This window comes from Solanum verrucosum, unplaced genomic scaffold, assembly GCF_900185275.1.
Source record: "Solanum verrucosum unplaced genomic scaffold, falcon-dt-bn FXZP01000261.1, whole genome shotgun sequence".
Lineage (NCBI taxonomy): Eukaryota > Viridiplantae > Streptophyta > Magnoliopsida > Solanales > Solanaceae > Solanum > Solanum verrucosum.
This window is the reverse complement of record NW_026019969.1, coordinates 14372004-14398959: the sequence shown is the minus strand read 5'-3', so window position 1 is coordinate 14398959 and position 26956 is coordinate 14372004. Positions and strand designations below refer to the sequence as shown.

Genomic DNA, 26956 nt, shown 5'->3' with positions numbered 1-26956 from the left:
TATAATTTTATTTTTACAAGTATTTTATTATAAAATATATTGTCTTATTATTTTTAAAAATTTGTTGTCATCTCCATTAAAGCTTCTCACTTTCAATGTCACCAGTTTTACTACAACGTTATCTTCCTTTTTTTACTACTATTAGTTTTACTCTCTTTAATTTTAAAACTTTATCTACATATTTTCTTACTTTTCGAACAATTTGATTAATCCATTAGATTTCAAGATGATTAGGAGGTATCATATAGTTTTTTTATCCGATTTCAATCAAGTTCTTTCAATTTTCGAGTAATTCATTGATTCTTTTAAAATTATCATTTCTAATTTTGAAGTTATATGAAAAGGAGTAATTGATAATACCTTCAAAATTTAAAATTTTCTTAGATAAATAATTAGTTTTGATAACAATAATTCAACAAAGTCTAAAAAATAGTATGAAAATAAAGAATTTGATTGGAGAAGAAAAAAGAAAAACAAAAGGGGGGACAGGGGATCAATTTGACATGGGGAGGTGGGGTGAGGATGGAAGGTGAAAAACAAAATGGAAGGATTGATCAGCTTGAAGGGGTGGGGTTGGGGGGGGGATGAAGTAGAATTTAAGGTGAAATCAAAATTAAAATAAGTCAAAAACTAAGAGAGAGAGAAAAACTTAAAATTTAAAATAATAAAAAAACTAATTAAATTAACACGTGTCATGTAATGATTTGTGTGTGAACAGACTTGCTTCTTAAAATCTGGGGCTGATCGAAAAATAATATAATAATATCAATTTATAATGTTTAGTGGGGTAATAGGACGATTGCAAAGTTCAGGTGTTTTTTTGAAAATTTGAGACAACTTTAATGGTGATTTTATGTCTTTTCTCTACAAATAACATCATACATAACACATGAACTATCTCTCCTAATACTTCCTACCAAACGACCCTTAAAAGTAAAAAGAGTAAAATCTTTTTTGACCAATATTACTATTTATCTTTATTTTCCTTTTTTGTACTTTCTTTTGCCTCATTTTGACCCTAAAGGGAAATTTCAATCTATTTTTTTTATTATTTTATAGATATTGTATCTCCTCTTTTTGTTGTCCTTCAAATTTGCTCTCGTGACATAAATTGTAAGATTTCATTTCAATCGTGAATTGATTACTGAATTCTAGTACAAGAAAGTGATAAAGATATCACTTTGTAAAGAAAAAAATTAAAGTGTATATATATATAAATATATATATTATGGTATTTTAAAAAATATATTTTTAAGTTTTAATTGATGCATTTTACCTTTGAACCTTTAATCCAAATTCACTAGTCAAACAATTAAATCATAAATTATTACTGAAATCTAGAATAAAAAAGTAAGTAGAGATATAACTTTTTTTAAAAAAATTAATTAATTAATTAAAGTAAATATATTTTTATTGTGATATTTTAATTTTAATGTTTTTTTTGGTCTTAATTAATGCGTTTTACATTTGAATTCTTAGTCAAAAATCAACAATCAAACCGTTACAATTAGGATAAAATTTAGTTTTAATTATAATTTGATCATTGGAATCTAGTACAAGAAAGTGAATAGAGATAATTACTTTTTAAAGAATGAAAATTACAGTAGATATATTTTTATATTGGTATTTTAATATTTTCAGGTCTTAATTAATGGCTTTTACCTTTAAAATCTTAGTCAAAATTGATCAATACAATTAGGATAAAATTTCATTTCAATCATAAATGGATCATTAAAATTTTGTATAATAAAATAAATAGAGATAATCACTTTTTAAAGAAAGAAAATTAAAGTCATGTATTTTTATTGTAATATTTTAATTTTAATATTTTCAGGTCTTAATTAATGCATTTTACCTTTAAATCTTTAGTCAAAATTCAAAAGTTACAATTAAAATAAACTTTTATTCAATCATAAATTGATCATTGAAATTTAGTATAAGAAAGTAAATAGAGATATCAACTTTTTAAAGAAATTTTTTTTTAAGTTATATATATATATAATTGTGGTATTTTAATTTTAATATTTTCAGATTTTAATTAATGCATTTTACCTTTAAATTCTTAGTCAAAATTCAACAATTATAATTAGTCATTTCAATCATAAATGGATCATTGTGATTTTGTACAAGAAAGTAAATATAGATAATCACTTTTTAAAGAAAGAAACTTAAAGTCATATATTTTTATTGTAATATTTAAATTTTAATATTTTCAAGTCTTAATTAATGCATTTTACCTTTATATTTCTAGTCAAAATTCAACAGTTATATCTCTATTTACTTTCTTGTACTAAATTTCAATAATCAATTTATAATTGAATAAAAGTTTATTTTAATTTTTAACTGCTGAATTTTGACTAAAGATATAAAGGTAAAATGCATTAATTAAGACTAGAAAATATTAAAATTTAAATATTACATTAAAAATATATGATTCTAATTTTCTTTCTTTAAAAAGTGATTATCTCTATTTACTTTCTTATACAAAATTTTAATGATCCATTTATGATTGAAATGAATTTTTATCCTAATTGTTTTGTTCAATTTTGACTAAGATTTTAAAGGTAAAAGCCATTAATTAAGACCTGGAAATATTAAAATTAAAATACAACAATAAAAATATACGTACTGTAATTCTTTAAAAAGTAATTATCTCTATTTACTTTCTTGTACTAGATTCCAATGATCAAATTATAATTAAAAATTAAATTTTATCCTAAATGTAACTGTTTGATTGTTGAATTTTGACTAAGAATTCAAATGTAAAATGCATTAATTAAGACAAAAAAAAAATTAAAATTAAAATACCACAATAAAAATATATTTACTTCAATTAATTAATTTATTTATTTAAAAAAGGTTGCATCTCTACTTACTTTCTTATACTAGATTTCAGTAATAATTTATGATTTAATTGTTTGACGGGTGAATTTGAATAAATGACGTATTTAAGAGTTAAGTTACAACTAACGGTGGGAAAACACTATTAGTTTAATTTTTGAGGCATTTTTCATTTTTTAAATTAACTTAATTGTTCAGTTTTCAAGACTACTTTTAGAGTGTTCTTCCAATTTTACCCTTCATTAGTTAGTATTGGAATTAGTGATTAATTAATACTTAGCTATTTTAATCATAAATTTGACAATTATTAATAAGGGTAAAAATGAAAAATTATGTTCAATCTATGTCTTAATTTACTTTTCTTAAAGGGTGTGAAACACCTCAAAAATTAAATTAATATGGAATGGAGAGAGTAGTAGGTTAGTTACGTACATTTGTGAACTTATTGCATTATTACTGTTTTACTCGAAGTCAGTAGCTTTAATTTAGATCCACCAATTTATTACCTCTTTATATCAGGTTACAAATTAGTGCCAATAATGTAAATTTACCTATAGTTACTTTGTAAATGACCCTGTGAATATTTTTTACATGGTCTACCAATATATAGAAAATCTTACTCAATAAAGTAAAGCAAAAGTTTGATACATGCAAATCAAAAAATAAAGCACGTAATTATTTAGCGAGAATAATAAAATAAATGAATATTATATTTAACGATGATAATAAATATGAATATTTATAAATAACACCTTATATAATAACGACTCTAAAATAATTGCTACTAAATATTTTTGCGGCAATAGGGACAAGATCGACTTCTAAAAAACCACTCTAAAATGCAAAGTTCACGGTAGACGTGTGAGAATTTATCAATGCAAGAAACCTTTGAACCTGTTGAAAATTCTTCCCAACAAATCGAACAAGTATCCGATAAATTAGAACCCTTAAATATGCTAGCTTCAAATCTCATCTTCTTCATTCTGACTTCTTCCCGTAGAGCTTCAAACTTCGCGATCCTTGAATACAATTCTATTCGAGCCCTTTTCGACGACTCAAGATTATAATTTATGTCCATATTGTTATATATCTCCATGAATTCGTCATTGTGTATACAAATACTTTTTATAATATCCAAATTTATATACGTATCAAAATTCTTCACGGCTGTCCTACTAAACTCCAATATTTTAGAAATCAATATTTCCTTATTTTCCAACTTATCAACGTCTAAACAGAATGGGACATTCATCAATAATATTATTTTTGATATAATGTTGAAAACATCGTGTTTGATACATGAATACTATCGTAAGAAATCCGAAAGGTGTATTCAGCTTTATGATCTATAATGCAGAAAGTTGAAATTATTTTTGTGGAATGGAGTTTTACGCAAACAGTAACCTTAAGTGGAAAACCATCATTGTTACGGGATTTTTTGTTGACATCCTATTGACACGAATTTAACATTAAATTTGTACCACTACGCTGTGATTGTGAGCATGTAACACATACTTTAATACCTGCATTGAACATGATATTTTGTTCTTGGCTTGGACTTGCGGGTAAATCGACTATAGTTAATATTTTTGACATGATTGCTAAAATTTGTAGAAGGGAAAATCACGAAATTGCTCGTTAACTCTTGCCTGGGCCTAACTATTCCCGTGATCAAACTTACTTACTACCCTTCAACTGTTGGTAGAAGAGGAAGAAGTTGTTGTATATATAATTTACAGCCAAATCGACAATTTGATTTCTAATCCTAATAGAATTGGATTTATTTTTTTCCCCAATTCGATATTTGTTCCCTTTTTCTCCTAATTTATGATAGTTTCTGCCGTTACTTTCCCCAGTCCTAACAAAATTGTACTTAAGAATTTCCTTCTGTACATCTTGTATATAATAATAAAATATATTTTTTTTTAAAAAAATCCAAATCCCACGTGTTTTTTCTCCTTTTATAGGAGCGTTTGACAATGAGAATTATTCTATTTTTGGGAATAATTTTTCACTTTATTTGGAGTTGGATTCCTAATTTAGAAAAGTTTCCAACTTCTATCTTCATAAATTTCGATTTTTATTCAAATAAAATGTCTTTAACTTTGATTTGTCAAAAAGTATAACCAAATGTAATTATACTTTCAATCTCTAACTTTATAAATTCAAAATAAAGTAAAAATATATTTGAAAGCTATTGACAAAGGCCTAGTATGTTTTGACTTCAAATGATAACTTTGTAAAAGTTTTCTTTGACCCTTGTATATGTTCCTTTCAATTGTAATTTTCCCCTTTTTTTATATTAGCAATTAGACAAATTTAAAAAGTTGTTTACGGTTTTCTCTTAATATGACGATTAACTAAGAGTTATGTGAACTTTTGGGCTGTCGCTTGAATAGGCTTGGCACACAAGTCCAGCCCAACCCTACCCTTTATTTAGTAGGCTTGTACCAACATTTTTTTAGCCCTTTTAGAACTGATGCTCAATTAGAGCTTAGGGGTGTACAAAACAGAACCGATCAATAAATCGAATTAAAAATAGTGCCTTTGGTTTATGGTTATTGGATTGATGGTTTTTTTTTTTAAAAAAAAAACAAACTATTGGGTTATTGGTTTGTTTTGGTTTTTGAAGATTGGTTATTGGGTAAACAGATAACCTATAGTAATTTACTACTTTACATGTACATAAATATTAAATAATAATCGCAATACCTTACAAGTTATTGTTTTTGCACTTTAGCCTTTAATTTACACTTTACAATGACTTTGAGTTTAATACTTCACATTATATAAAACGTCAAAACCTAAAGTACGAACCATATTCCTCTTAATTTCTCTTTGTGTAACACTTGTATAGTTCTTTTCGTGCTTGTTATTAATATTTCTATTTTACGAAGCATTAGTAAAGTTACATGTGTCAAATTGTTGGAGAAGTCATATATTTGATTTATAAGCATTTTCTTATTAGTTAAATCGAAATCGAACCGTTGAGGATCAAAACTGATAAAAAATACTTTTCTGATTTGATTAGTGATTTAGCATACTGAAAAACTAAAAACTAATAAACCAAACTGATGATACATAAACCGAACCAAATCAATCAATGCATACCCCATACTTAATAACTCAGCCTCTCTTGACCCGCTAGCCTCGGGGGGTTGGGCCTAAGCCAGCGCATTAGATCACGAAAAATTTAATTTTTGGGATAATTACATCAAAATACCATTCGGTCAATTTAATTTTAAAAATGACCAATTTCTTTCAGCCTTTGTTGTCGTCGTCTTTGCTTCACCCAACTTATTTTTCTTCTTTTAAAAAAGATAGATGTACAACAAACTGAATCGTTTTGAGCGAATTGTATATCAAAAGACTTGAGATATTGAGAGGAATTCACATTTAAAATTTGGTACTGCTTAGGGGTTATTTGAATTGGTCAAAATTGAATAGTCAGTATATAGTTCATGTATAGTCAATGTATACTTATACACACATATATATATATATATATATATATATATATATATATCTTTTTGAATGTATCATCATGTATAATCACTGTATATTTTATATGATTTTGGGTATTTCAATAACTGTGATTTGATTGTGAGCGAAAAATGTCTTCTTTATAGGCTTACCAAGAGGTGAAATACTTCTTCATTTTCTATATAGCAGAAATAATAAAATTGACGAGTATTATATTTAATGAGAATAATAAATAAAAATATTTATAAACAACACCTTATATAAATAATATTAAAAGCTTTAACGACTCTAACACAATTATTGTTAAATATTTTTACGGCAATAGGGACAAGATCGACTTGTTAAAAGCCACTTTAAAATGCAAACCTCATGGTATACGTGTGAGCATTTATTAAAACAAGAAACCATCGAAACTGTTGAAAATTCTTCGCAACAAATTGAACACGTATCCGATAATTTAGAGCCTTCAAATTTACTAGCTTCAAATATCATCTTCTTCATTCCGATTTCTTTTTGTAGAACTTCAAACTTTGCGATCCTTAAATTCAACTCTCCTTGAGCCCTTCTCCACGACTCAAAATTATATTTTTTGTCCATATTGTTATATATCTCCATAAATTCTTTTTCGTATATACGACTACTTTTTATAATATTCAAATTCATGTACGCATCAGAATTCTTCACGACCATCTTACCAAACTCCAATATTTGAGAAATCAATATTTCCTTATTTTCCAACTTATCAACATCTAAAGAGAACGGTACATTCATCAATAATATAATTTTTGATAAAATGTCGGAAACATCGTTTGATACATGAATGCTATCGTAGGAAATCCAAAAGGTATATTCAGCTTTATGATCTATGATATAGAAAGAAGAAGTTATTTTTGTGGATTGGCGTTTTACGCAAACAGTAACCTTAAGTGGAAAACCATCATTGTTACGGGGTTTTCTGTTGACATTCAATTCACACAAATTTGATCTTAATTTTGTACCACCGCGGTGTGATTGTGAGCATGTAACACACATTTTAGTACCTACTTTGAACGTGATATTTTGTTCTTGGTTTAAAATTGCGGGCAAATCGACTTTAGTTAATATTTTTGGCATTGTTGCTAAAATCTGTAAAAGAGAAAATGGTGAAATTGCTCGTGAACTCTACTTAGGCCTGACTATCCTCGACGATCAAACACCCTTAAACTGCTGGTAAAAGAGGAATGAAGTTGTTGTTTATATAATTTACAGTAAATCATAGTCAAATCAAGAATTGATTTCTAATCCTAATAGAATTGGATTTATTTTTTCCCCAATTCAGTATCTGTTCCCCTTTTCTCCTAATTTGTGATAGTTTCCACCGTTTCTTTTCCCAATCCTAACAAAATTGTATTTAAAGAATTTCCTTTTGTACATCTAGATAATAATAATAATAATAATAATAATAATAATAATAATAATAATAATAATAATAATATTATTTTTTAAAAAAGAAAAAAATCCAAATCCCACATGTTTTTCCTCCTTTTATAGGAGCGTTTGACAATGAGAATTATTCTATTTTTGGGGAATAATTTTTCACTTTACTTTAAAACTAGTGTTTGGTTATAAAAGAAATTAAAATCCAACTTGGAGTTGGATTCCTAATTTGGAAAAGTGATTCAAACCAGTTTTCCAACTTCATATTCATAAATTTCGAATTTTGTTAAAATAAATTTTCTTAGTGATTTGTCAAAAAGTATAATCGAACACGATTATATTTTCAACCTCAAACTTTATAAATAAATAAAAAAGTAAAAAAATACTTGAATTCTATCGACAAAGGCCTAGTATGTTTTGACTTCGAATAATAACTTTATAAAAGTTTTGTTTGACCTTACATGTTCCTTTCAATTGCAATCTTTTTCTACTTTTGTATTAGCAATTAGACAAATTTAAAAAGATACTTACGGTTTTATCTTAAAATGACGATTTAATTAGAGTTATGTGAACTTGTGGGCTGTTGCTTGAATGGGCTTGGCCCGCAAGTCCAGCCCAACCCTACCTTTATCTTAGTGGGCTTGTACTAAGATTTTTTAGCCCTTTTAGAACTGAGGCTCAATTGCCCAACCTCTCTTGACCCGCTAACCTCAGGGTTTAAGACAAGGCCAGCCCATGAGATCAGGAAAAATATAATTTTCCGGATAATTACATCGAAAAATCATTTCGGTCAATTTAATTACAAAAAAATGACCAATTCATCTTCGACCTTGAGCGAAGTATATATCAAAAGACTCGAAATATCAAGATGATTTCATATCTAAAATTTTGGAATCGAAATGGGCTATCATTAGGTCTTGATTGGACTGGGCTGGGCCATCCCATTTTGACATGTCTAGTTGTGGCTGCTTTAGTTCCAAACAGAATTCCAATCAGTTATTGGGCCTGCAATGTAGTTCTAGGTAGCCCATAATAACAATTATAGTGATTGTTGAAATATATACAATATACAATGAGTGTTTATACACAAATTATATACTGATTATATCCTACATACTTTTCTAAGTAAAATTTAAGAATTAAAAATTGATTATATCTTGTTGGTGACTTTATTGGACGGTTGTGTCATTTAAAAGTTCCGAATTTAATTGGCAGAATTGGAATTTAGAAAAAGCTATCATAATATTCCACTAAATCGTAATAGTACAAAGTATACCGAAAGAACATTAATCTTTTTGTATTTTATCATTTGTGAAAGAATATATCCATTACTAAAAAAAATAAAAAAGATGTAAGTTCAAATTGAGACGAAGCATAGTATTTTTCTTCATCTTTTTTTTTTTTGTTTTCTTTTCCACCGTTTTAAATAATTAATGATAGCACATGCCAACAAAGTAAAAGCATGGTCAAAAAGAAAACGATTGGGTCACTAGTGTCTGCAATTAAATGCCACATGTCAAAATATGACAGTGTTATCTATTTTTTTTAAAATTATTCTTTAGTGTTCTTTCATACTTATTATATTAGTAATTGATTTCTTTCAAATTTATTCATATTATTAATAGATAAATGACTTTTATGTAATTAAAAAGATATATGTAATAGATACTAATTAATTAAGGATAAATTAATAAAAATATTCTTATTTTAAAAAAATTGTTATTATTTTTTTGTAAGTCCTAGCTAAAGAACTATTTAGCATTTATTGCAAATAAATTATGGTTAGTTCCTTTCTTTTTTTAATATTGAAATGAAATTGAAATTATACCCAAAAGTGCCCGAAGCCGGCGTTGAATTTTCTCTTTTGAAAATTTGTTTATAATGGTCCCCTATGCTTGAGGTTGATTTAAATTGGTCCTTGAATATATCTAAAAACAATTTTAGTTATTTAAATTCGTTAGAATTGAACATTTTTTGTCTTTGTCGAATACTTGTTAAATTTAACAGGAACCATTTTTCATATTAAAGATAACTATAAAAAAAACGGACCTTTTAAATGTGAGCTTATGTTAAATCCTACTAATTTTTTCACAATTCCTACTATTTTTAATAACTTAAATTTGTTAAATATTTGATGAGACCAAAAATTACATAATTTTACCAAATTTAAAAGATAGAAACTTTTCAAAAAATATATTTAAGAAATAATTTCGAACCTCTTTCAAATGTAGAGTATTAGTATGTTTATCATTTTCTCATCGTGGTGTTAATAGAGTATGCCAGCAAAGAATTCAAGAAATATTGGCATTTGAAAATGCAAGTCAAAAGTGTCACATACTTTTGAGGAGAAGACCATTTTTTTTTTATTCTCAATTCTTGTTTGTTTCACCAGGAAAGTCAATTTTTGTAATTTTATACTATCATTGATTTTGATTCCTTCTTTTAAAAAATTATCATCATTTTGTTGGTTTATGACTTCATTAAGGTCAATGATTTTTCTTAATTTATTTTTCAGAATACTTTATCATATTTCCCTGTATAGTATTTTTGTTATGATTATTTTAATTTCCTTTTTAATTTATCTATCACTATGGTATAAATAGTGGGATATGTTATCCTAACATAGCAACCAAACAAGACACCAAAATTTTATCTCTGGACCATTATTTTTATATCTCACACCAAACGACCACTTAAAAAATATATATGTTATATATATACACTACTAGTATATTTTTTTTAATTTAATTTAATCATAATCGATAGAATGAGTCAGAACTAAAATTTATATTTATTGTTGGATGTTGGATTTGTTTAGCAGCCTTTTCTGTATGCGCATAACATGTGTTTGGTGGAATTAAAGTACTACATATACGTGTACAAAAATGTACTACCTAGCTTGCAATTTATTGATGATATATGATATGTCTACTAGGACAGAAAAATTATTTTTTAAGAAGAAATTTTTATTTTATGATGTTTGGTATATTAAGAAAAAATACTTTTCATAAAAAAAATTAAATAAAATTCCACGCTTATTGTCTGAAATTATTTACTTACAATTATTTTAGCCTTTTTAATTCTGTATTTTTTTCTCTGGTTATCATCACTTTGACATTATTATTAATCTTTCATCACTTATTTTTTGTTTTCAATTGGTTAATATTAATATTTATGAATAGAGTAACATGGCCTACTGGCTATCACCACAATTTTTTTTATTTATATATATATATATATATAATAGAAGGGGAGGAGGAGATATCAGCGCCGGCATTCAAGGAGTCACCCATATATTATTAATCTATCTAAAAATTTACATTATTGGTGATGATTTAATTTTCTGTCGCGTAATTTTTTTTTTGATTTTTTCTTCTATTACAATTTTTTTTACACTCGAGCACTTACTTCAAAAGTATTACTTCTCTTGTTTCAATTATTTGTCTTTTGTGATTCTGATACGTCAAATGTATCACAATATCCTTTAATTTTATAGTCTTGTACATATAATTTGAAAAGTTGAAATTAAAAGACTATCAAACAGAAAAAGGTCATTTTTTAAAGAATAGACCAAAATGGAAAATAGGACAAGCATTTAGTGGAGTAAATTTTAGGTTTAGCAAACATAAAAATCATATTTGTATGCTATAGTTATAGTTTGTATAATTGCGCTCCATAGCAAATTTTATGTTTATGACTATTAATCTGTATATTTCAGTATACATATACATAAAAAATAGAGCAACTTTCACATATTGCAAACAAAAAAATCATATTTGTATGTTATAGCAAAGTTTGCATAATTGCGCTCCATAGCAAACATATATATGTATAATTCGCTATACATATACAATTGAAAGCTATGTATATTTCGCTATACATATATACAAAAAGAAGCAATTGTATAATTCGCTGGCTCCTCTTCAGATTTGTATAATTTCACTGGCAGGCTATTTGTATAAATTGTTGTTAGCCTCTCGTTTGTATAAATCGTTGACAAAAATATTTGTATATCGAAAATCACTCTCTCTTTCGCTTTATACAAACATAAATTATACATTATATTTGTATAATCTGTGTTTGTATAAAATGAGAAAGAGAGAAAGACAAAAGAGAACTGGGCAGGGGAATATTTGTATTGTATAAGGCGAATATATATTTGCATGTGTATATACAATTTTCTTTCGCTTTATACAAACATAAAGTATATATTATACAAACATAAATTTTACATTATATTTTATAATATGTGTTTGTATAAATCGAGAAAGAGAGAAAAGCAAAAGAGAACTGGGCAACAAAATACTTTTATTGTATAATTATAAGTGTATAGGACGAATATGTATGTATTTGCATGTGTATATACAATTTTCTCTCGCTTTATACAAACAGAAACACAATTTATACAATTCTGTTGTATAAAGCGAGCACAGAGGGAGCGAGCGAGAAAGGGAGAGTGGCGAGCGAGAATTTGGAGGAAGAGAGGCGATTGACAAACGTTTGCTACGGGGTGCAATTAAATCTAACAGTAGCTACTCCATTTATTTTAGATTATAAGTTTGCCATTCTGTACAATTATCCCTAAAAAATATGTATTTGGGTCTATTTGTATATTTCGGTATACAAATGGGTCCTGTATTTGTATATTTTGGCATACAAATGAGTCCTGCATTTGTATATTTCAGTATACAAATGAGATGACAAAAAACATGAAATGTTTGTTGCGAATTACAAATAAAAGAAACTATGACTATAACATTTAATTTGAATTAATAATTTGCTATTTCATATAATTTTTCCTTTTTTTAACACATAAATAAATTTGTTTTTTTCTTTTTATATATAAAAACACACAACATATACATACCTATCAGGCTATCACAGATTCACAATAAGGACTTGTCACTGGAGTAAAATACTGAATTCCTTTACCGTTAGAATACTGCCAATAATTCAAGAAATTAAATTGAAGTCTCTGTGACCTCTTCCATGTATTATAGTACACTTTGCAGAATTTCTACCCAACTTAATAATGACGTGACCAAATTTATGTAGGTCCAAATATGTGATTATATGATGCATCTTTTAACTTTTTACTTTAAAAAATATAGAAAATTTCACGTCTGATCTGTTCATATAATCGATTTCAAGTTCAAATAGAGAAGGACTGTGGTTCAGAGATAATTGAAAACAATTATCTCTATAACTCATAAAGCTAGGAGTAAAGCTATACGATACATATAGATTATATTGAATTTGTTATTGTTTTATGAAAAAAAAAAAAAAAAAACTCATTGTTTTATTCGTAATTACAGAAAATCAGCCAGTTGGATCTTACGTAAAGGAAAATATTAAAATATCTTGCGTGGTCACCTAGGTAAATTAAAAAATCTGTCTTTGTCCTATTGCAAAACTGTCCATTTTAAGCGTTCTTTTCAATTTTTAGGATTAATCCATAATATATTGTTTTCGGAAATTAAAATTAGCATTATTATTTTCTGAAATATAGAGTACCATTGTCCATTTATCTATCATTGCTCTAATAAAAAAGACTATACATGCTGACGTGGAGGAAAAGTGTAATTTAATTAATTTTTTGTATGATTAATGTTACTAATTTCCTTTAATTGGGTTAAATTTTACGTAAAATGAAACGAATATCTTAAAGTCAAATTCAAGAATTATTGATTTGTTTAGCTGTCTTTTCTGAGCGGTTAACCTAACTCATTTAGTTGGTAGGAAGGATAAAGTGTGTTTGTAAATTATGGTGCCACCGGATTATAGAAATTAGTTTTTAAATTTGTTTGTATTTTTTTTACTCATTTCCTTCCCATATTTTAAATAAAATACTAAGGGTCTATTTAAAAAGCCACCAAGTAATTGGAATTGATGTAATTAGTAGGGTAGTAATTACACAATTCAGTGTTACGCTGACATATTTGTTTGTCACAGTGTAATTACAATGTAATTATAACTGTACGGTTTGGTTCAGTGGCAAAGCCAGAAATTTTACGAAGGGTGTCCAAGAATTGCATAAGTAAATAAAATTAATGTAACACATGAGTGTACTAAAATTTTGTAAATCAAACTACGCTACATTAAATATAATTTATTTTAATTAAAAAATATACCAAAAAAATTAAAATCAAACTACATAATAATTAGCTTTGACGTTCATGTTTATATAAAAGGAAGTGAACGAACAAAGAAAAAAAAGAGAAAATTCAGTTAGAATGAAATCACTTTTATGCTTCAAGATTTTACGAATCTCTGAGGATTAACAATGAGACATGAAAAATAAATAATAGAGTCAAACGAATTTTCTTTTAAAAGGAAATTTTATATGGAGCCTTTTTCACTTTTAATAGCTTTATAAAAAAAACAAAAAAATAAAAAATAAATAGGACTTACTTATTAACTTTAAATTAAATAATTACTTTTAAATTTTATTAAAAATTTTAATGGAAAGAAAAAAAAATTCAAATGTAGGTCTCTAATTTAATATTATTTTAATTGATAATATTATATTAATAAATTAGATGTTAAAAAGACCAGCCAACGAGAATTGAACCGGGTGAACGCTGGCCATTAAGCTTTCGCTGGGGAACTGAAACCAATGCGCCAAGAGACTATTGTTTTCAAGGTGTCCAAAGTATGTTATTTAACCATTTAAAAGATCATTTTACTTATATATACGATGTAATTTTCCGATGAAGCATGTCCAATTGGACACCCTAAGCCTACTGTAGCTCCGCCCCTGGTTTGGTTGCACAAGTGTAATCATAAGGTTATATTGAATTTGAAATTAATTATTTAAAATTAAAATTTTATATCAGACAAATAAAAATATTTATAAATAATATTAAATTAAATATTTAAGATATATATTATCTCTTGAAAATATATTAATTAATAAACATATGTTCTTAACAAATTTATAAAAAATAATTGATTTATATTTTTTAATAGTATATCTTAATTAAATTAATCATAAAAATTAAAAATACATAATTTCTATAAACATTATGAAATGCATGTTTGACAAAAAGATTAATATTATAAATATAATATCATAAAATTATAAAACATTTGACAAAAAAATAATCTATCAAGTCTAACTTAAAAAAAATAGCTTGTTATGTAAAATATCAAATCAATAGCATATAATCACATAAAGTAAAAGTTGAAAATAAAATATTAATAGTATAATTTATTTATTTTTTTGAAAATATCTTTGAGTACCCCAGTTATCATGAAAATGAAACCAAACAATTCATTTAGTGACTCCATAACCACTTTGCCTATCTATATCAAAATTTTGCAAAAATCTAATTTCCGATTAAACTTTTCTAACTTAATACACCTAATTTTTATAGTGCTCTAAATACATGTTTCCACTTCATTTAATAGGGGCTATAGAAAACACATATATCATCTTCATTTCATATGTATCTCTTCCAGCAATACTTGTTTACCATCATCTTTAATGCACCTCACTTAATTTAGATCGCGAGCTCTCCCTTTCTCAACCTCTATTGAAAAAATAAGAAAATAATAATTTCAAAGAACTTGATACTCCCTCCGTCCCTTTTTAGTTGTTCACTTTAGAAATAGCACACAGATTAAGGCAACAATGATTAGCACAACGAAGTTATAATTTTACCCTTATGACAACTTTTCACTTCAAAATTACAACCACTTATTTGAATTCAAGTGAAATAAATTGGAGGGAAACAACATACACTTTTACAATTTTCAAGAAGTGTAAATAAGGGTATAATAGGAAAAAATTTGTTGTCCTTTCTTGATTTGTCAAAATGGACAACTAAATAGGGACAACTAAAAAAAGAAATATGGACAAGTAAATAGGGACGGAGGGAGTACTTGATAGTGTGAAAAAGGGGAAAAGAAAAAGGAAATACTATTTATTTATCGAAGGTAATACGTACATGGCAACAAAAATAAGAATAAAAAAGGTGAGAAAATGATTACTCAATCAATCCATTTGGCATTTTTTACTCCAACCCACTGTCGGCACATTAAATAAAATTCCTACCACGACACGTGGCATCTTTTTAGGGTCCCACAGTTTCCTATTTCTCTTCAAAATCCAATTTATACAGCTCACAAATTAACCAACCAATTTCTCTCTCTTTCTCCTCTTTCTCTCTCCTATATCGCCGTCGTGTTATCCGGTGATAAATATATTTTCCTACGGCGTCTGTAATTTTATTATTCCCACAAATACCCCTTCCTCTACGCCACTCTTCGGTTACACTTTATTAATTTTCTTCTTTCTTGCCTATGCAATTAATTTATTGCTGTCTTTTCAAAGGTAGATGCACCAAAAATTCAAGAAACAAGATTTTATGCAATGTATTTTTAGAGTTTTTTCTTTTTTCGCCCACTTGTCTTGCTGATTTTTTGAAGTGTTTTACAGGAATTTTGTGATTTTTCGATTTGTTGGAGTTGGGATTCTTGAATTTATAGTCGCCGCCGGCAGCCATGTCGGGTCCATTAGATCGGTTTGCTAGACCTTGTAAGTTGATTTTCTTGAATTTTACGTGTTTTTTCTTATTTTCAATTTTGAAGTGCATTACTGGTCAACTTTAGTCTACAGTTATTTTTCTTGATTAAAATTAGGGCTTCTTGAACTTCTTTGAATTTTTCAATTTGGTGACTGTATTGGTCAGATGTGTTGGTGGTTCTTGTTGTAATTCTTTTTACCATCACAAGAACGGACAAAAATATATTATAACGAAAAATTGAGAAGAATAAATTTCAAAGGAGACAAAGTTGTTGTTAATTCTTGGAAAAAAATGTAACTAATGCCTTGTTTTTGGTTATGTCCTGTCTGTGTCTGTTTAGGGCATAAGATACAATTGCTTGCAAGTTATATTCTTAAGATGTAAAGAAACACTAAAGAAAATTGGAAAATCATGTAGTAGAGACGGATTGCTACTTGGTTCTGCACTTGGTGAATTCTAATTGACTTGTTCCGAGGACTTGTTTGGTCTAGTTTGTTTTCCCTACTACGCCTCCGCTTTATCTTTTTCGATAGTCTGGAGTTGATTTTCGTGCTCCTATTTTTTTTTATAGGCTTTGAGGGGTCATCTACACATGATGAGAGAAGAGAAAGAAAGTCTGATTTTGAGAATTCAGAGGATGAGAGGAGGACGAGAATTGGTTCCCTGAAAAAGAAAGCATTGAATGCATCAACGAAATTCAAACATTCTCTTAAGAAGAAAAGTAGTAGAAGAAAAAGCAATGGACGGTTGAGCTCACTTTCCATAGAGGATATTCGGGATGCTGAGGAGCTACAGGCTGTTGATCAGTTTAGGCAATCATTACTTTTGGATGAGTTGTTACCTGAAAGACACGATGACTACTATATGATGTTGAGGTAATGTCCTGGTACCTTTAGCATCTACATGTATGTCTGCCCAAAAGTGATAAGATCTATGCTGCATTGAGTTAGTGTGATACTTAGTGTTTAGAGACATTTGGATTATATCTTTGATGTTTGAAACTTTATTCATATGGATCTTCTGTGGAAATTGGATTTGTTTGTCAACTTTATTAAAAGACTTTCTTACAGGCCTGCCACAATTGGAACAAAAGATAGATCAAATGTGAGTATAGATGTTTAAATCTATACATACATGCATGCAGGCGTATGGAGAATTAAGCAGGATCTGGGTCTGGAGTTTTCTGGTTGTTTCTTCTTGGTGTTGTCCAGTTTTAGCAGCATTCCAATTTATTAACAATTGTTCCATGTGTGTTGCAGGTTCTTAAAAGCAAGAAAGTTTGATATCGAGAAAGCCAAGCATATGTGGGCTGATATGCTTCAGTGGAGGAAGGATTTTGGAGCTGACACAATCACGCAGGTAATATTATTCCTCCCCAATGTATTGGCTAGGAGCCTAGGACAATGTTCATTATTATATACTTATCATATCTTTGTCGAATCGTTTAGACTGAAATGTTTTCTGTACTTAATTTCATCAGGATTTTGAATTCCCGGAGTTGGAAGAAGTGGTAAAATATTATCCTCAAGGTTATCATGGGATTGATAAGGAGGGAAGGCCAGTATACATTGAAAGATTAGGGAAAGTTGATCCTAACAAACTCATGCAAGTCACAACCATGGATCGTTATATAAAATACCACGTAAGGGAGTTCGAGAAAAGTTTTTTGATTAAGTTTCCAGCTTGTACAATAGCTGCAAAAAGGCAGATCGATTGTAGCACTACTATTTTGGACGTTCAGGGAGTGGTAAGTTACTTTTGTCGGTTTTTCTTTCTCTAACCTTGATGATTTGAAAAACATTTTTTGTGCGAACAAGGTGTTATTCTTATCTTTATTCTTAATCATTGGTTTCTCAGGGTTTGAAAAACTTTAGCAAGAGTGCAAGGGAGCTCATTTTGCGGCTCCAGAAGATTGATGGTGATAATTATCCTGAGGCATGATTTTATCCGCACCTGAATAAATATTACTAATGAGGGTCTCTTAACTGTGGGATCATTCACACATTTTCCTATTTTTCTTTGATATGTGCAGACGCTTCATCAGATGTTCATAATCAATGCTGGGGCTGGGTTTAGGCTCCTGTGGAATACTGTTAAGAGTTTTCTGGACCCCAAGACGGCTTCCAAGATACATGTCTGTCAATGCTTTTCTCCACTTGTGTTGTCTCCGTTTTAAAAAATGTGGTTGCATTTACGTTACTTTTGTTTTGATGTCTCTTATAGGTTCTTGGGAACAAGTATCAGAATAAATTGCTTGAAATAGTTGATGCTAGGTAAAAAGAACTGAATTCTTAGCCATTGGTCAAGGAGTTTTTTCTATATTTATTTGTTTAGTAGTATTGCTGACAATCTGTTCAATGTTTTTCTGCTGATTTTTTATGCAGTGAGTTGCCAGATTTCATAGGTGGTAATTGTACATGTGCAGATCGAGGAGGTTGCATGCGTTCAGATAAAGGACCATGGCAAAATCCAGATATATTGAAGGTACTTTCAAGGCTTCACAGCCGATGTAACGTTATTTTCTGATAACGCTCTGTTCGTCACATCTTCAGGAAGATGTTTTTAAAAATGAGAAACCATCTCTTTTGGTGACTCAGAGATATTATTTCAAACTAATGGAACCCCACCCCGCCCCATACCCCCCACCCATTTTCTTTTTGGGATGTAGATGATTGGTGAAGCACGACGTGCCAAGCAGCTTGTTAAAGTTCTAAATAGTGAAGGGAAGATAGTTTATGCTAAGCCTCGCTACCCAACGGTAGGATTTCTGCCACATTTCCAAATTATTAAGAAATACTCCATATTGTTTGCTTTCCGGAAGGTTGGTACTCATATTCTTTATTTTTGCAGGTGAAAGGTAGTAGTGACACCTCTACTGCTGAATCTGGATCTGAAGCTGAAGATATTGCTTCCCCAAAAGCTGTAAGGAGTTATTCACATCTCCGGCTTACTCCTGTACGAGAAGAGGTATACTTTCCATTTTCGCTTAATTTCATGAATTGGTTTTTCTTTTAGTGTTTCACTTCTTTTGTGCTGAGGGTCTATCCAGAACTGCCTCTTTGTACCTCACAAAGGTATGGGTAGGGTTTGCATACATCCTACCCTCCCAAACCTCACTTGTGGGACTACACTAGGTATGTTGTTGGCTTTTCTTTTACTGAAAGGGCATTGTTTGGACATCACTTTATAAAAAAACCTTCTGGACATCAAACCACAATTGATATCTGAACGTTCTTGTTTGAGATGAGCCTGTGATTCAACCTTGTGTCACTTAGATTAATCACATTCACGTTCCTTGTTTGATTATGAAGTTGGGTATAGTATTTGTTATTGTCATATTTAAGGTTTGCTCTCCATCAAACAGGCTAAGGCTATTGGAATGCCTGGCTACACCTCAAACTTCCCAGGATATGATGAATATGTTCCCATGGTTGACAAGGCTGTTGATTCTGCATGGAAGAAGGAACCATCCCTTCAAAGACCCTCCACCCCCAAAGGTTAGAATTATTGAGAAGAGAATGCACTGCTTATGTACACACTATGAAAGGGGGAGGGGAGGAAGCATAAGCATCACTGAATTCATATAGTTAATTTAACTGGTGTTTTGCACCTAATCATGGAAAAAAGAGAAGCTCACTTTGTTAGGTGTACAATTCCAAGGTTAACTTGGAACACATTATGCTTCTTGTTGGCTTACTACAACAGTTTGTCTTGATAAATTTCTTCATTTGTATTGACATTATTTCCATCTCTATTTACCTTTTCCAGCGATGCTTCCACCAGCAGGCTCTGAAAAGCCTGTAGAAGGTCTTCATGCTCGAGTTTTAGGATTTCTTATGGCCTTCTTCATGACTGTTGTGTTGCTTTTCCGCTCAGTTACATGCCGTGTTACCAAGAAACTTCAAGATGCATCGACTGTTGAGAACCAAGATGTTCAAGACTTTACTTTTGATGCCAGCCCTAAAGAGGAGTTTCGACCCCCTTCACCTACTCCTGCCTTTACAGAAGCTCAACTGCTCTCCGTTGTTCTCAAGAGACTGGGTGAACTTGAAGACAAAGTAAATACTCTTCAAGAAAAGCCATCTGAGATGCCTTATGAAAAAGCGGAATTGCTAAATGCAGCTGTTTGCCGGGTGGATGGCCTAGAAGCTGAGTTAATAGCAACCAAGAAGGTAACAGTTTTTGATGTCTCTCTAAATAGGCAAAGGGAAATCCCGTTCTTGAGTTGATAACTTTTTTCCTGCTTGTTTATGGTTGAACAGGCGTTACATGAGGCATTGATGAGGCAAGAAGAACTTCTCGCTTACATTGACGGTCAAGAAGTTGCCAAGTTCCAGGTGAGCTTCTGTTATTGCATGGTAGTTGAATATCATCAGAGTAGGACTTTAGCCTAGTTAGGATTTTGTTGCCATAATATCTTGCGTTTTTTACTCGCTGAGAAGAAAAACTAGTATGAGAAATCAAGTTTTTTGAACAGGAATGCGCGTGCATTTTCCTCTTTGTGCTATTAAGTTGGTGTATTAGTGTGGTTCCATAAATTGAGTTTTGTTCTAATTTGCATCCATAATGCCTTGTTCTGCAGAAAAAGAAGAAGTTTTGCTTTTAAGATGACGATGGTTCAGGACGGGGATCTCGGATTTTCCACTGTAGTATCTCAAATGAGATACATATTTGTAATGTGTTGTCAAAATACTCCCAGTCATTGTGCAGTGCATCCGTGTTAAGTAATTCCTTTTTGGATCGTGTATTTCATTTACAAAATGAGGTGAACACTTGCTCATAATGTGAAAAATTATATTTTCTTTTAAGTTTGTTGTGTGTTTGTTTTTGACATTCTGAAGTAATATTTGAAATGATGATATAAAATGAACAAAGTCTGGATCATATAGCCGGCTCTAACTTGTTTGAGACTGAGGTGTAGTAGTTGTTGATGTAATATTTGAAGGTGATGTGATTCACAATCACCTCATGCCACCTTATATTCAAGTAGAAATGCACTAACTTTTCTAAATGGGTAGTGATTTTTAATTCCTTAACACTTAACCATCTGTGTGAATTGAAGTGAAATAATGAAAGCTAAAAGCTCAATTAAAACAAACAAACAGACAATATATTAGAAGAGGTAAAATGAACAATGTTGCTGTATCAAGACTGTAATATGAACAAAAGCAAACAGCAAACTGCTTCCATCTTTATTTACAGAAAAAAATACAAGCTGATGTTCTGTAATGTGCCATAATATATGGCATTTACAATTAGAGCTCCAATGGAGAGGGTGAACAGTAAATCTCGCCGAAGAAGATAGAACAAAGCTACTGCAGTAGTGCTGGTGAATAGCACAACAAGTAATGTAAACAATGTTCAAGTTTACAGAGTTAAATTTTACAAATATGTGAGAGATCATTCAAACAAACTTTCTTGGGCCAAAAAAATAAAATCACCATCTCTACATCTATATATCTAAAGAAATTCAAACTTAAAAAACAAAGAACTTCTTCTTCTTCTTCTTTTTCTTCTCAAGGACGGATAGGAGCTCTTGTTGACGGACAAGAGCTTCATCAAGAGCCTGTCAGTTTAAAAGTAAGCAAAAAAAGATTTAGTTAATGGTGACGAACAAGAGCTTCATCAAGAGCCTGTCAGTTTAAAAGTGAGCAAAAAAAGATTTAGTTAATGGAGTATGAAAGATTCCTTCTAATCTGAAGAAAAACAGATAATACCTTCTTGGTAGCTAAAAGTTCTTCCTCCAAAGTACCAACCCGGTTGATGGCTGCGTTAAGCATGTTCTCTTTCTCAGGTGGCATAGAAGAAGGTTTCTGGCTAAGAGTAATGACCTTATCCTCGAGTTCTTCCATGCGTTTCATCATGCTAATGTAATCTTTTGTCGAGATGACATGTCCATGAGTCTGTTCTTTAATCATGTCAGCACTATACAAAGAACCAGCCAAGAGTGTAGCATCTGTAAGTTTCCTTGGCATGTTTTTAGTCATCCGAACCAATGTCACAATTCCCATCACTAAAGTCATCACTCCACTGAAAACAGGGTTGCCAAATCCTTCTGATGACTTACAAGCATCGTGGACAGGGAAGAAATCTGTTGCTCGAAAAAGGAATACATGTTAATATAGCACAGAGGAATGAGCAGAAAGAGAAAAGTACTGAACTCAACCATGAGGTAAGGATTGCTCAACATCATATAACATTTCCTCAACATCAAGGGGGATTTGTATGTACCTTTAGAATTAGCTAAGTTGCCAACTTTTACTTGTTTAGGCCAAGTCGCATAGACAGCCTTGTCCACGATAGGGATATCAAACTGAAAAGCGAAACCAAAACGTAGAATTTAGAAGTCTGAATTAGTCGGAAAAGTTGTGTCTGATGAAGAAGCAACTTACTTCCTCACAGACAGGGGAAAGCTGGCCATTATCCCTTTGAACCTTGGAAGAGTCAGTTTCCTTTCTAAAAGAAGTGCTCTTCTGCAACATTGAGGGACTTTGTTACTCATCCAATATATAAAAGTAACTGAGAAAAACAGCAGAGATACACACCTTGGTGTTGGCATTGTCATCCTCTGGGATAGTTTTCTCATCAATAGAGATTACAATTTTGTGTGAACATTTATGCTCACCATTGCGAACCATCTGTGCATCAAATCAATCACAGATTTCAGAGGAAATTGATACTACTAGCAGTCTTAAAGGTACAAATGAACCAAAGGACTTACGAATTAGGAATTCATCTTATAGTATTACTAATCTTATGAATGCAAAAAATTACAAAGTTGAAAGTTACCCTCATTATTTCTGGATCATTCCATGGACCTTTATCAGAAACCATGCATCCTCCTTTATCAGCACAAGTACATGTTCCACCTAAGAACTCCGGCAATTCGCTGGTACAATCAAACAATAATTAGGCTCTATGCAGATAGATAATCTAGTCTGAAATGTATAATTTCACCTCAAGTTAAGAGTTACCTTGCGTCAATTATTTCAAGCAACTTGCTGTGATATTTATTGCCAAGAACCTAGAAAAAACACAATAAGACTTGTGTTATACTACATGACAGACAAAAATAGTGCTTAGACTTGTGGTTGAGTATGAGCTTACATGGATCTTTTGAGTGGTCTTTGGATCAAGGAATGACTTGACGGAATTCCATAAGAGCCTGAATCCAGAGCCAGCATTGATGATGTACATTCGGCACAAGCTCTAGAAATTGAATACATGATTTAATTAAACATGAGGACTTAAAAACTCTTATTTAACATATGATATGAATGGCTGCCCTGTTGTACCTCGGGGTAATTGTTGCCATCAATAGCCTGGAGGCGTTGAATGAGATCCCTTGCTGACTTGTTGAAGTTTTTAAGTCCCTGAGGCAGGCATTCATGTAAGTTATACCGAAAAATGAGGCAGGTTCACAGTGATTGATTGTGAAAAATTTATCCTATGATCATACCACTCCTTGGACATCCAGGATAGTTGTGCTTGTGTCAATGTGTCTTTTGGCTGCAAGTGAGCAGGCTGGCATCTTCTCATTAATGGTCCTCTCGAACTCCTGTACATGATACTTGAGATATCGGTCCATTGTTGTGGCTTGTAATAGCTTGACCGAATCTACTTGACCAATTCTTTCAATGTAAACTGGTCTCCCTTCTTTGTCAACTCCATGATGGCCTTGTGGATAGTACTTTAGGACCTCTTCCTTTTCCTTGAAGTCAAAGTCCTAATCAAGATGCACAAAACATCATCATCATCATCATCAGTTCCTAAAAACTTGAGATTCTCAGTAGCATTATCAAAAATACCTCTGTGATGGTGTCTGCACCGAATTCCCTCCTCCACTGGAGCATATCAGACCACATCTGCTTTGTTTTCTCAATGTCAAACTTTCTAGCCTTCAAGAATCTGTCATTTTTCACATGTTATTTATTATACACGGAAAAGGTCCAATTATGATCTGATGAGAAAGGTATGTCATAAGAAAACAAGTAGAAATGAGTTTGGACACCTTAGCATCAAATGGTAGTCATCATGTTTAGCAGGAAGTAATTCTTCAAGGATGAGAGCTTGGCGTAAGGCATCAACTGCCTTTAATTCCTCCGCGTCATGCTCATCTTCTAAAACAAGGACAGACATGACTCTGCTGTTTCTACGACCCCTTTTTGTTAGAGAATTTCTAAACTTGGTGGAGGCATTAATTGCCGCTTTCTTGATAGATCCAAGCCTTGTCTTCCTCTCATCTTCTGCATCCATATCAAACTTTTCTAGACCTGTGAAACAACAAACATAAGCAGATGCCATATGCTACCTAACAATCAACATGATAGCCATAGACTAACAACAACACAAAACTTACTTGGCCTGACAGGTCTTTCAAGAGGTCCTGACTTGTACTCACTCATGATTGAATGTAATCTCCTGGAGATAAATTAGAGGTTTAATCTTTTCTTTTCTTGCTGAATTCCTACACCTTTTCAAACAAAAAGTTAGAGAAGAAAAAACCAACAAAAATAGGCACTTGAGATTTCCTCAATATATATAAGAATTAGTCCAAAAGCAAAACAAAGTTAATTCATGATCCCAAAGAGACAATAGTTCAATCATCAACCAAACCAATAGGGGACAATCTAACATTGCACACCTTAGGAATGAAGTCTTTGATAACATGTTATGAAAATAAATATCGAACCTAACTCAAGCTAAATAACATAACGATACGACAATTCAATCTCTCAACCGAAGAATCTAAACCATTAATCTTATGACATTCAAGAAAAAGTAGGAAGAATATTATTATTATTATTACCAGTGACATAAGTGTCAGGGACATTTGAGAAAATTGGTAGAGAGTCGTCTTATATAACCGAATTATTAGTCTCCGAAAGTATTGCTGTCCCAATAACTTAGCTAATGGACAAGCGATAATATTTCTTTCTATTTTTCTAATCAGATAATAAATGCTGATTTAATTTGGATACATTAATTTGATAATAATTACTACTACTTTTAATTTGACGAGGTCCTCACATTAGTCAAATATACAGCTAAGCTAATATCTTCTTCGTGTTTTATGCGTAATGCAAAGCACTATCTTCAAAATATAGGTACTCTCCCCACGCTTATAAGCCTTACATTTTTTTTTTGGCTTTATCAATGTCATTGTCATAAATGACACGAATAATTTTTAAGCTATTGTACTTTTTTTCTTTCCGTGTCAAATTATTCGCATTGTCGGTTTCAAGTTTGGATAAATAAGGAGGATTGTTATTATTGATATTTAATTTACCTGTTTGAAGTGGAGGAGAACCGATTATTACCTTATCCAACTACCTATATATAGACGATGGTTGATCCTTCTACAATCACTTGAAAAGAAATAATATTGTACTCTTCATGATATGAGAGTTAATTATTCATGTAAGTAAGAGACTGAAAATATAGTCATAAATTATAATAATATGTTACATAATAATGCTGATGAATTATCATGTCTATAATTATTATGTTACATTTGGTTCAAGGAATAGCAATAAATTTTCCATTATTCCAAAATATACATGTGAACCAAATTATTGAAATTCATAATGCATTCATAGATTGAGAATTATTAAGAGATTGGTATAAATACATATGGGTGAGAGAAGGAGGTTGGTGGTTGATCAATTTATTTTGTTCAATATAATATTTAAATTTGCTAAGGGGTTAATTGAAATTGATGATTAATAAACCAACATTATCAAGCTTAGATTACCTCAAGTCAATTTGTCAATGAATCTAACATTATGCTGCTCCACTAAGTGGCATTTCAAGCTTGCAACTTGTTGGCAATGGATTATGGATAGTGTATCACTAATTATTATATTAAATGTTACCTTATAGTATCAAATACTGAATTAAAAAAAATTATATCTTGTGATTTCTTTCTCTTGATAACTGGCACCAAAGTTTATCATAAATTTTACTATGTCAAAAATAAAATAAAATTTAGCTCTACAAGAATATTCTCATAGAAAGGAGGTTGACTTCTTTGGTCACTTAACCGTACAACACTTCTTTAGTTTAGCTCTCGATGAATATTTACTTTAGATTAGCTTCTTACACTATGATCTTTTTAATAGTAGTTTATATTCATCGTCAACAATCATATAAGCTTTCATTAAAATTTGAGAGTGAACTTATGAAAAAAATAAACAAATCAAAGCTAGTCATGTTTGTATTAGTTTGTGCAAGGGGAAAAGCCTCATTTATGATGGTAATATGTATAAATCTGGCAAAAATGTTCATTCAGGGTGTTTGGATTGACTTATTATAAGTAACTTTTGGCTTTTGAAATCCTTTTTATTTATAGATCTGATAATTATAAAAAGTGGTTTTAAGCACTACTTTTAATTAGGCAATAAACATACAAAAATAAGCTAAAAATCAAAAGTCAGATAGGATCAACTTATAACTTTTAGCTTATAAGCTACCATAAAAAAATAAATCCAAACACCCCTTAAGTACAAATCTCATAGTTAATTTTTTTTTTTGAATTTTTTACATGATATAATAAACATGTGCTATGTTTTGACTTTTGTACTCTGAGCACCTTCAGATAGATTGAAATAACAGATGTATCAAATTGTATTAGTTGATCAATCTATATTACCATGTATTTATCAAACTATATTTGTTTATTTGTTGGT

The 26956-nt window shown here is 30.3% G+C and overlaps 3 protein-coding genes across 5 annotated transcripts in view; 1 reads left to right on the top strand and 2 right to left on the bottom strand.

Moving 5' to 3' along the window:
* LOC125816710 (protein CASPARIAN STRIP INTEGRITY FACTOR 1) overlaps nucleotides 1-26956 on the bottom strand; it is a 123789-nt gene that overhangs the window by 39651 nt on the left and 57182 nt on the right. The gene's annotated exons all lie outside the window — the stretch shown is intronic.
* Nucleotides 15883-21076, top strand: LOC125816640 (phosphatidylinositol/phosphatidylcholine transfer protein SFH8). Of its 2 annotated transcripts, XM_049496261.1 has the most exons (15): nucleotides 15883-16075; nucleotides 16181-16279; nucleotides 16840-17143; nucleotides 17528-17627; nucleotides 17749-18015; nucleotides 18126-18203; nucleotides 18301-18402; nucleotides 18492-18541; nucleotides 18653-18752; nucleotides 18937-19026; nucleotides 19119-19235; nucleotides 19633-19765; nucleotides 20037-20440; nucleotides 20531-20605; nucleotides 20851-21076. In XM_049496261.1, the coding sequence occupies exons 2-15, from the start codon at nucleotides 16246-16248 to the stop codon at nucleotides 20872-20874; spliced, it is 1878 nt and encodes a 625-aa protein (XP_049352218.1). In that variant the 5' UTR covers nucleotides 15883-16075; nucleotides 16181-16245; the 3' UTR covers nucleotides 20875-21076. The 2 variants fall into 2 exon arrangements, with proteins under 2 accessions (XP_049352218.1, XP_049352219.1); XM_049496262.1 differs by lacking the exons at nucleotides 15883-16075; nucleotides 16181-16279 and adding an exon at nucleotides 17339-17372 and having other exon boundaries at nucleotides 16918-17143.
* LOC125816643 (phosphatidylinositol/phosphatidylcholine transfer protein SFH12-like) lies at nucleotides 21428-24693 on the bottom strand. The gene is made up of 13 exons (XM_049496266.1): nucleotides 24628-24693; nucleotides 24280-24541; nucleotides 24077-24176; nucleotides 23728-23994; nucleotides 23564-23641; nucleotides 23376-23477; nucleotides 23243-23292; nucleotides 23058-23157; nucleotides 22814-22906; nucleotides 22661-22741; nucleotides 22500-22581; nucleotides 21986-22359; nucleotides 21428-21834 (listed from the first exon to the last, which is right to left on the bottom strand). Exons 1-13 carry the CDS (start codon nucleotides 24671-24673, stop codon nucleotides 21745-21747), a joined length of 1725 nt encoding a protein of 574 aa, XP_049352223.1. The 5' UTR covers nucleotides 24674-24693; the 3' UTR covers nucleotides 21428-21744.